Source organism: Pocillopora verrucosa, chromosome 3, assembly GCF_036669915.1.
Source record: "Pocillopora verrucosa isolate sample1 chromosome 3, ASM3666991v2, whole genome shotgun sequence".
NCBI classification, from domain to species: domain Eukaryota; kingdom Metazoa; phylum Cnidaria; class Anthozoa; order Scleractinia; family Pocilloporidae; genus Pocillopora; species Pocillopora verrucosa.
In genome coordinates, this window is record NC_089314.1 from 27,610,901 (window position 1) to 27,622,395 (window position 11,495).

At 35.2% G+C, this 11,495-nt stretch overlaps 2 protein-coding genes across 2 annotated transcripts; one reads left to right on the forward strand and one right to left on the reverse strand.

Annotated features, from left to right (window-relative positions):
• On the reverse strand, positions 1 to 2,690 carry LOC131799296 (tropomyosin alpha-1 chain-like). Its single transcript, XM_059117014.2, has one exon. The coding sequence runs from the start codon at positions 2,411 to 2,413 to the stop codon at positions 1,859 to 1,861; it is 555 nt and encodes a 184-aa protein (XP_058972997.2). The 5' UTR covers positions 2,414 to 2,690; the 3' UTR covers positions 1 to 1,858.
• Positions 2,691 to 2,755: 65 nt separating this feature from the next.
• On the forward strand, positions 2,756 to 10,072 carry LOC131799019 (dysbindin-like). The gene is made up of 12 exons (XM_059116685.2): positions 2,756 to 2,917; positions 3,005 to 3,055; positions 3,405 to 3,440; positions 4,083 to 4,136; positions 4,987 to 5,047; positions 5,178 to 5,310; positions 5,763 to 5,895; positions 6,310 to 6,332; positions 6,858 to 6,998; positions 7,363 to 7,475; positions 7,951 to 8,085; positions 8,466 to 10,072. Exons 1-12 carry the CDS (start codon positions 2,862 to 2,864, stop codon positions 8,493 to 8,495), a joined length of 966 nt encoding a protein of 321 aa, XP_058972668.2. The 5' UTR covers positions 2,756 to 2,861; the 3' UTR covers positions 8,496 to 10,072.
• The last annotated feature ends 1,423 nt before the right edge of the window (positions 10,073 to 11,495 follow it).

Genomic DNA, 11,495 nt, shown 5'->3' on the forward strand with positions numbered 1-11,495 from the left:
ATCTGGTACCTTTAAATCTCAAAAAGCATTTAATTCAACCCTAGAAAATACTACAAAATAAACATTTTCAACCACACTTATGATTTGCATGTAATTTTAAAAACATTATACTTTAATTCATGGAATATCTTTCTGACCTACATGTATGTCATATTGATGAATGTTCATGATTAAACTATTGGAAACTTAAATAACTGTCTGTGTACAGCAATGCTTAAAATAAAAAAAAGTTGGGTTATTTCTTCATTGTAAATTTTGTTGTTAGAAGTAAATGTGACTCTGTTTTCAATTACTTTGCACATAACAAGTGATTGGCAACATTCTGGCAATCAGTAGTGGAGCTGATTGCAACACTTATTTTTGCAATTGAATTATTAAATCAACCATTTTGCCACAAATGCTTATTAATTTACGAAGGCATTTCCCAATCATTCACTTAACAATGTCAATAATTAAATATGAAATATGAGAAATATCCTAATTCAAATTCTTGCTTTCCTAAGTACGAGTTATTTGACTCTCTATTATGTGTCAAAACATTAATTGAATGAACTGTAACCCTGATCAATCCTGAGCAATTTTACAGTTACAAGAGACAGTTTACCATTTACTTATGCCCAGCAGTGATGCACTATTTCACATCCTTGATTCACTGAAAATAATGAGCCAATATGCAAACACATGCACCAGTAAAGGTCTGAAAATGAATTAATCTCAGGGGAATCAGAATTTCTCTTTGACATACTATAATATTTCACATTTTTTTTTATATTTCTATAGATTATCACCATGAAAGACATCACTAAGTTTCCTCCCAATATGTTGAAAAGAAAAAAATCTGAAGCACTGGGTTAGGACATTGATGAACACAGCACTGACTTATATTAACCCTTTCACTCCTAAGATCTCATTAGAAATTCTCCTTACTGTGTACCATACAATTCTTAAGAGGTGAGTTTGAAGCTCTAGGGAATAAAATAATAAGTCAAATTCTCAATAAAAATACCTCACCTTACTTTCAAAATGCATTGCTTGTTATCTGACTGCTTACTATGTTAAAAAGAACCCACTTTAGCAAGTCATCCATTTCAAGGTTTACTATGTACATAAGGAAAGCCCGAAGTGGACAGCTAGCTAAAATAAGTTCTTTTCAACATAGTAAGCGCTCAGATAACAGGAAATGCACTGTAGAAGCAAGGTGAGGTATTTTAATGAGAATTTGACTTATTTTTTTAGTCATTAGAGTGGTTGTAAATATTCCCATACAAATTCTTATAATTTTGCAATGACTCTTCTTTCACAAGATGATCATCTCACAGCTAGAGCTTGAGCTGCCTGTGGTTACACATGCGTGAACTGACAAAGCTGAATTTTTTTTTTCCCAAAAGAAGACCCCATTTTGATGCTCTTTTTGGTCTGTCTGATATACTTGTGATCACAGTCATTGCACAAAATAGAATAAATAGTGTCAGTTCATTGTCATTTCCTAACAGGATCCTTAGGTTTTGCGAAAATATACCTTAAAGTCTTAAAAGGTTTTCGAGCAACTTAAATGTTGTGGCTATTCAAAATTCTCTTGATGGGTTCTGTAGGATGGGTCTATGAATTGTAACTTCTCACTTACATTCATTAAATTTTTAAACCAGAGTAGCATAAAACCAAGCATGATTTTCAAGTTCTTTTAATTAACTTGATCAGGAGCCCCTAATTTTATTTCATTATTATAACCATATTTATCTCCATGCAACTTATGAATGATGAATCCCATTTGAACTTTGGTTTCTCTGAGTGTCGCGTAACAAAATATACAAAATCTAACCTGTTTTCACAAAGATGTATTTCAAGCAATTATCATATTTTACTTTCGAGAACCTTGCTGTAGCTTCAATTCCAGTTCTGCAATTTTCATGTCCTTTTCCAGGAGCAAAGCTTGCTGTTTCTCAACCTTCTGCTGTAGAGAGCCTCTCTCGTCCTGAAGCTCAGCCACCATTTTTCCATAATACTTTTTACACATTTCCAACATTGTCTTATAACCATCAGCATCCATGTCCTTGCTTGACTCTTCGGATTGATGATTCTGCTCCTCGCAAATGAGTTCTTTTAAATTAAATCTTCGTTGCTCTTCATTGAGTCGAATTTCTTCGAGATCGAATATCACCGCTTGTGCCATTGATTCAACAGTTCCTTTTAAAACTTCGTTCTCCTCCTTTAATTTCTCAAGTTTCGTCTCAGACTCCTCGCTCGGACTGTCGATACCTTGGACTCCGTGAGAGTCTGTTTCTGACTTTGAGCCTACTTTCACTTTCTTCTCGAGCTCGCTAACAAGCTGCAAAGCCTTATCCCTCTCATCTTCCAAAGCCCTGATCTGTTCCAGTAAAGTCATAATAAGAGACTCGTCACTTGAGTTCGCCATTTCCTCTTCTACTTTGAAATAAGTACATAAACAATTAGGTTACGTTGTTACGTGCGCCTTCGAATCTTCCAGAATTACAAACAAAATGAAGAAAGGTAAACTTGATCACAGATGGATCCCAAACAACTTGAGAAAGATAAGCAATGCACCAAAAAATTCCGAGCTTCTGAATCTCAAAACGCGCTGATATATTGGAAAATTTTTACGTCAATGTTCAGGTTCCACAATACTTTCAAGGTTCAAACAGGAAACGAACAAGAAGCGCCCTGCAGCCATATTAGAAATGACCTAGAGATGCATTGTGGGCCATATTTAGTCAGCGGTTTCTCGTAGTTTAATATAGTCAAAGAACAAAAATAGAAAGAAAAGATGGTGAACATTTAGTCAATTTTCGAGACGAACTAATACCAAGAAGGCCAGACGATCTCGGTGTAATAACGCAGACAGAATGTTTGATAATTTTAGAGATCGTTTGCAAACAGTACAACATGATCTGACCCAAGGGTAAGAGTAATTGTGGTTGTATAGTTTTGCACGAGTTTTAGAAGAAGCCTATGATCATTACTCGGTTTTGATTTTATCCTCCATCAGCTGGAAATCAATCGCAGATAAGGCCAAAGCTGTCAATAAGAAAATAGTAAGGTCAGTATATCAGTATGTGGTGTTAATTGTTATTTTTGTGTAAGCTTTTACGTGTATATAACTGGATAATCAAGATTAATATCCTTAATTGTAGCTACCTAAACCTGGGTAACCCTTTACACCCTAGCATCAGTTCTTATATTTAAGATAATCTTCCTACATTTCTACTGGTGTTCACAAGGATAGTTTTTATAACAGTCGATAGCGTCTTAAGATGCCGATCATTTCCTTCACTCTCGTAACTTTTGTGTTAGGTTCAGGGCTGATACTATAAGGAGGACTTAGATGTTAGTCTTAAGGTATTGAGTAGCAATAAGCTTGAGTACAGATATCCTGTTTTATTGAACAGAAGAACGACATTCATCACAGATGAAGTAATTGAAAGGTAGGTTCTCAAATCAGGGTATTTTCTTCATGTTATTTGCTCTAATTGAACACGGGTTATTTCATTGCATACATCTCTCGGTTAACATGTTCTGGTCTCTCTGTTACATTGCAATAATTCTTAATTGGTGATTCGCGTGATGTTAAAGTTGCATACCTATCTAATTGATTAAGTCTCTAGGCTTGAATTTAGGCACCCACCCACCTCAACACCCCCCTTCTACAAGAAAAAAAAACTCAGCTGCACACATGATAATTGATTATCATTTGTTTACTAGCTTACAATCTTTGAATTCCCTTTCTGTGCTATATCTTCACATTTTATTGTTATTTATTTTTTTTTGTGAAATAAACTTACTATTTGTTAAATACTTCAATCAAGCACTTAGGGTGCTTGTTTGAAGAAATATGGTAAATGTCATGCCCATGAATTAAATATTGTAAGTTTTGCACAAAAAAATGAAACACTTTAGAAAGAAAAGAGCAAGAAACCACTAAGAGAATAATTGTAAATGATGCAAATTGCTGACATACAGCATGTATGCTGACCCACTGAGCTTTTTTTATTGTGCTAGCTTAGGAGAGCCCAAAGTGATTTTATTTAAATAATCATTATCATTTTGTGGTTTTCCCTGATCCATAGTGATGACCAGTGCTTTAGTTGTAACCTTGAGGCAGGTTCTGAAATCCTAAGCAAGTAAGTGATGACTGAGTGCCAGTAATTAGTGGAGAAAAATAGACCACTTCTATTCCAATTAATATGTAATACGATTTCAACAAATCAGCGATAGGTAAAACTTAAAAGTACATTCTGCTTGGGAACTGAAAACTTTACAACCTAACATCACTATCTACACACAGATATATTCTCCCTACTCTTTTCCAGTCTTTTCCTTTGATACTGACAGGGAGAATTTGTTAACGATCAAAGCTTCTTAGGTTGGCAATCATTTCCTTTATCCTCATAATCTTAATGAATAATTCAGTAGTATTACTGTAAGGAGATATTACATGGTAGTCACTATCAGGGTTGAAAGGATTAGGTAAAGATGTTCTTGAGATTTTTCTATCAACTAATTATCCAGAAAATTGTCATTGAAATGGTACAGACAGTTGGAGGAATGGCCACCAGAAAGAAGTGTTATTATCCCACTGCTGTCTTCATCTAAAAAAGATCTGAACAACAACATGTACATCTTGTATATTGAACAACAGCATGTTGCATATTGACACTCAGTAGTTGAGATGTTCATTTTTTAGTATCATACTGAATTGGCTCAGGAAAAAAATGTTTGACTATAGATTGATAAATTACAGAGAAAAAAAATATGCTTTGGTTCTTTTTTTGGAAACTCTAATAAATTTTTTTTGTACTAAAAGTGAGCCGTGGTTAGCTGTTTTAAAATTGTACTTTCAGTATGAATGTTCTCATCTCAGTTTCAACACATATAACTTTGACTACACACAGCTTTAGGTTAAATATTTAATTATTGCTAATTAATATGAAATATTAATCATTGCAAAAATAATGGGTAAACATTTATTAGGTTCCAAAAAGAATGGGCAGAGCTTCATGAAGCATCTAGAGAATGTGCAGAAAAAGCAGAGGTCAGTAAGCTTAATTAACACCGTAGTAGGTTTTTTTCTTGTCGTTCTGTCAGTTTTTTTCTTGTCATTCAGAATGTTTTACTTTTGTGTTGTTGTTGTTTTTGTCTATTTTTAAATTTTCTTTTTCTAGAGGTCTGATCAGAGTATTGCTGAGTTTTCCAAGATATGTTCCAATTTATACGCCAACATGAATATGTTCCACACAGAACTGGCTTTACTACCTGAAGTGATAAAGAACATTGAAACAGCCAAGGCAGATATAGGTATACTTGAGTACATGTAACATGTATGAATATTTGAGTACGTATGTTTTCATAGGAACAGTTGCAGCAAGGCTTTTAATGCTAACTCTGAAATTCTCAGAAATCAAAAGCCAGTCACTCTTAGGGGTTGGCTACAGCCAGGTTAGAGACAGCTAGAGCAATACAGCATGAAGTGGTTTGGTACCATGGGGTCTCATTTCATAAGTAGCAGAATTATACAGTGCTATTGTTTTATATGCATCCAGAAGGAGAACAGTTGCTAAATTCAATGATATGACAAGTTATAAAGCTTTTATGGTAACTGTAACTAATTAATTCCTGGTCATAGAAACCCAAAACAAACTGGTAAGTTACAAAAACATGCCCTATATAATGGTATTCATATGCAAATTTCATTACATCATGTAGCTATCCATTGGCTTACAAGCTATTTGGTGTGATATTGTTGTTAGATGCCTTTGGTGGACAGATAGAAGTGTTGGATAACTTGATGATAGACTTGGAAGAGGTTTGTGAACAGCTGGACCTAGAGAGACGGAAAGCTGCGCAAGGACTCAAGCTTTCCAAGCTAAGACATAACAGAGAGTAAGTTAAACATATATTTTGTTCAGCGCGAAGTAGCAGTTGTTAAGAATCAGTAAATTGTCACAGCACAACCCCATGGGACACTGGCAAAGCAAGCTGTCCCAAAGAAGCCTTCATTATCTATTCATTACCAGTTCTCTGTATGATTTGAACATTTCAGTGAGTAGCTTGCTAGCTTCAGTTATGGTTTTCATACCTTCCCCAAGCACTTTGGTGACTGTGGTGTTCTGTATTATAAACTGAAGTACACTTGTAGTCATCCATTAATCTTGCGTGTGACAGTATCTTTGATGATTAGAAATATCTGTAATGTACTACTAACATCCACTAAGTGTGCATGTATCTTGTCTTGCATTTCTGTCACCTACATCAGTTATTCATTTACCTTACTTTCTATCATAATTGATTTTTCAGGGATGATTTGGAAACTCTTAGAGGTAGGAAAATATCCTTTGTCACTTTTAAACCTTTGACCCCTAAGACTGGAGTGTCTCATTTCTCCTCACAATATAACCCCTGAGTCACACACCAAAGTCACTCAAATAAAGGAAATGATCACCAAGCTAAGAAAGCTCTTGATTAATAATCAAATTCTCCTCATCATTACCCAAGGAAATTTACAGGTATAGAGAACAGTATGGAGAATATGGGCGCTGGTGGTAGGGTGTGATCTGTGTTAATTAATAACTTTTTTAGAGGCACAACCAGTTCTTCTAGTCATAGTGCTTTCACAATAGTGGGAACAGATTAAAAGAGATTGTTGGTCCTACTTGTTTAATTATATTGCTTTAATTTCTCTGCATGGTTTATGATTCAAACTAAGTGGAAATGTGAGATGGTTGTGATATCATAGGATAAATCATTTGATACATCAAATGTGATGAAAGTTGTCATCAGAGTTCAGGAAGAGGTTATACAATTATGGTAGTTTGTAATCATGATTGCTCTTCAAATTGTTTCAGAGGAGCTTCAATTAGCCAAGGAAAGGGATGAAGTTAAAATACAGCAACTGGAGAGGCAAGCTTCCATAGAAAAACGACAAGTCTATGAAGATGCCTTTCTTGAACAAATGAACTACTACATACAGCATGGCAGAACAGAAGGTATGAAAAAACAAAATACATGACCTTTATTGATTCTTACTTAACTGCTTGCAGTTATATGCCAAATATCATTCTTTTGCATGTACATATGATTAAATGCAGGGTAGCAAATTTATGTTTGGTAAATCCAATCAGTTTCATGATCAGATGTCACTAACCACTCTGAAAGTAAAAAGAGAAAGATTGTCAGGCAAAATATTCCTGTGTATTAATTAATATCAAACCACTAAAGATTTCTCTGAAACTCAACTCAAATCAAAGTGTTCACAGTTTTCTAAGTCCCTTCATAGTTTGTAAAGAACAAGTTTATGAAATTCACAAATAACTTGAAGCCTGTCTGTCAACTACTAATTTTGCATGTTAGAACCAATCTGTTTGGTGCATGGTCGGGGTAGTGGATCTCTGGATGATATCATGTTGGAAGACAACAGTGATATGGATAAGGAACTTGATGATTTCTTTGGCTCAGAAGCGGAGGTTGGTCAGTTTTTAAAACCCTTGACTTTATCTTACATGGGTGCCATCGCCTTCACAAAGCATGTCTTCAGTGAGTTAATCCTTTCACTCCCAGGATCAAAACATTCCTTCTCTGCACTGTCTCTCAAACATTTCTCTTGCATTTTACTTTGAGAATTTGGTGCCAAATCAAATGATGTCCTTCAATTAATATTTTTCTGTCTTCTCATCACCTCTCTGCTTCAAAATGAATTGATAATTTAAAGGGAAATTCCTATTTAGTCACTTATATGAGGTCAACATTTGAGGTTTAGTTAAAACTGTGTGAGATACATTCCTTTTATATATTTTACATACATAATTTGGCTTTTTTTCATTCAGTCAAGTGATTGCTAAACAACAACAAAAATCAAATTAGTCTTAAAAATTTGATAAAAAAGTGAAGGGAAACCTTTGATAAAGCAAGACTGAAATGAATTCTTAATAATTAATTAAGACAAGTGATGTACCTGGAGGTATGGACAAAGACCAAACATTTGTTGGACTGTCTTCCGAGGATGAAGAACTACTTAATCAGAAGTTACCTGAAGTCAGTGCCACCTCAAGAACTGAACAAGAAGCAGAGAAAAAGGTAGTGTACTTGGTAAAGTTGATAGGCCCTCTGCAGGACTTGTTAGCCATAAAAAATAATTATGGTTAAGTATACAAAGAAAAAAAATTGCAGTTGCTTTTATTAATAGGGCTGTTGGACAGCAAACTATACCCTCAAGCTTACAAATGAAATAAGGTTGTCTTTTGCTTCAAAACAGGAATGATGCAATTGTCATCAGGCCCTTTCTATGTCTGTCTTTTTTAAATACCACAACCTTTTTTCAAAAATAAAGTGTTTTGTTTTCATCGTCTTTTAAGGGCCTTTCGTTGCAGCTTACTTTCAATTTTAACTCACCTTACAATGGTGAACTTTTCAACCTGCACTACTCCTAATCTAAATAAAACAAAACTATCTTTCAGGAAAGTGAAGAGGATAGTAAGCAACCTTAAAGGAGCACTGGGTGAGCCATTCATGATTTAAACTTTGATAACAGCAGGTGGAATAAAAGCATCCTTGAAAAGTCAACCCAATGATTTAAGGCAGTTTATGAACTATAGATGTTTTGAAAATGTAAACAATAAAATTGTTGGGGAATGTTGTTGTTACTAGAGTTTGCAAGTACAAGTACAGTCAAACTTTGATTATCTAGACCTCATTTATTGGAATTTTTTGGTTATCTTAAGTTGCATCTCTGGTCCTTTCATCTACAAACATCTATATTCATATTTTCAATTATTTGGACTATTGAGCCCAGTTCCCCATGAGTCTGGATAATCAAGGTTCGACTGTACTCTGTAAAATAATTATTTTATGACACTGTGTTTGAAAATGGAACTGTAGACTATGTTTTGTAGGAAGTAATTTTAAAATTGTCAAAAGATAAATATTTTCTGACTTTATGAGCTAGGATTAAAATGATATGCTTAAAGGTTTGTGTGATAGTCATGTAAAATACAGAGTAAAAGAACAAAAATATATTCTGGTTTACTTTAAGTATGGGGAAACTTACAGCAGGCATGATATAACTTATTTAATTCCTTATCAGTACATACAGCACTTTTTGACTGAGTGTCTTTAAAACAAAATCAAAGTAATCACAAAAGCTCATTGGAAGAAAAACATCACGTGGGACTAATGAGAATTTAAATTAAAACAGATAAACTGTCTTATGGGCAAGAAAATACAAGTGAACAAGTGAGATTTTGTTTAAGAGCAGTTTTCAGTTGTTTAAAAAAAAAACCAAAGTAATCACAACAACCAATTGGAGTCAGTTAAGATTGACATCATCATTAAATGAGAGCTTGAAGTAAAAACAGCAAACTGCATGAAATAGGGGAAATTGTAGGCAACCATATCATGAGTAGTTTTAATTTTTTGAGTCTGATTGGTTTAAAAGTTGTCAGAAGTTTTCAGATCCAATCAAAGAGCAAAGTTAAGCAAAACCAAAGTAATCATGAATTACTTTTGACAGTTAATTGAAAACTACTCGGACCAAAGTGTAGCAAAACTAAGGCAACACCACTAGTTTCATTACTCAATTGAAAACTGCTTTAAGAGACAAGGATAGTTTGTATGCAGTTTACTTCATATGTTGCACTCATTGGTGGAATCTTTGCAAAATTATAACTAATAATAATATTTTTGAAATGTTTTGTGAATATTGAATGAAACAAACGGGCAAGAATTGAAAATAGTGCTCTCAAGCAGGGCTGGTTTTGATAGCTTTAAATCTAATTCTGTTCAGGGCCTCTTTTGGTCTTAGGAGAAGAGGAAATAAAGTTTATCATGAAAAGCCATTCAAGTCTTTCTCTCTACGAATGTACTATTTTCAGGACAAGGTTTTCGCCACAGTTCATTCGTACGTGACATTCCTTTAAATTTGGTTTCCGCTGTTTCAACTGGTTTTCAAAGAAAACTATACTGCCTATAATAAATTAAAAAGAAAACCTCAAATCAATTCAAAGATAGGTGGGACAGAGCGTGAGGTTATGCAGTGTCACGTGTCTCTACATGTTATAGCAGTGCGATGTTCAGTATTTTAAAGAAAAAAATGAAAACCTTCCTTTTTTTCAGAGGACACGGTAACGAATCCTGTGGTCTGATTACCATTTCCTCGCTCAAAAATTGTTCAGTCAAAGGAAGATCTTGCCTTAATTACTGCCTTAAATCAATCTGGTTCCTTTGGCAAAAATGTTGTTAAGTTTTAGAAAAAAATGAAAATGTTACTCAACAGACTAGGTCGGTCCGTATTGGGAAAAACTGTGCCCGAGGTCTTGAGCCTTGGGCGGTACTCAAGCCCTCGGGCACCCAGCTGGTGAATAACATATATTCTTAATTACGAGAGACTATTTTATGAAAACTGATTTGGTTTGCAGTTGCTGTTCATCCTAGCTAGTCAACTGCAAGTATTGATTTGTGGACAGTCGAAGCGGCAGAGAGGAATAAAAGGTTGTGATTATCATTAACACAGCTGAGTAATAAGAGGCAACTTCAGTTTACACAAATGTTGAGTCGTAACGATTCTGCGACACGGCCCACCGAATCGTTGTGGAACTTAAACGTAAGTCAGTAGTCACGGTTCGGTACAAGAAGTTTGGATATCTTGACAATTAATTATATTTCTGTCTCTCTCACAATCTTCCACCTTCCTCTGGCGTCTTTCGTTAACCATTTTTCATTATGTTTCAAGCTTTGAGCGTCCTCCGAAAAGAAATCTGATTCACACAGTGCTTGTGACAAAAACTGCAAGCTTTCAATCAATTGACTTGCAGCGATCACATCCTTGTACTGTTTCTTGGGAAGGCTTTCGTGCATATCAGAAAACAGCCTCTCTACAACACCTGTAAAGTGTAAGTCGCTTTCAACCTTATTTCTGACGACTTCTCCCGGGCAAACATCGTAGCTTTGTAGTCGCCATATTGGAAACTTGCCACCGGAAAAATTTGCAACTCGTCCAGTATCTTCAAACTCTGGGAATTGCTGCATTTGAGGCAATATTTCCTTGTTTTCAGTGCTCGAGTTCACGATAAATTCTCCCGGTTCCAGATTAACCTCAGGATGATTGGCTGACAAAATAGCATAAATGTCGCCGTTCTCATTTTGGCGGTCGACAAGCTCGATCCCAGATCGAGATTTCCAAACATATCGAAATTCGTACACGTCAACGTTTTTCTCTTCCCCATTGACGGTTAAGCTGAACCTTCCTACGAGTTGTCGATGTTCTGGGCTGCTCATTTTAGATTCATTACATTGATTACAACGGATACAACCAAACACTGCTACAAAAAATTTAAATTGAAGGTGGTAACGTAATGCCCCAGTCTCTCTCCATCACGGAGAAAGATAATGGACTGGCACCAAAACTGGCACCGTCTGGCTTGGTTGTATTTTGTCAGTTTGCCTGTTTGTTTGACACTTAAGTAGAAGTAAAGACGGCTGAGCCAGTCGAC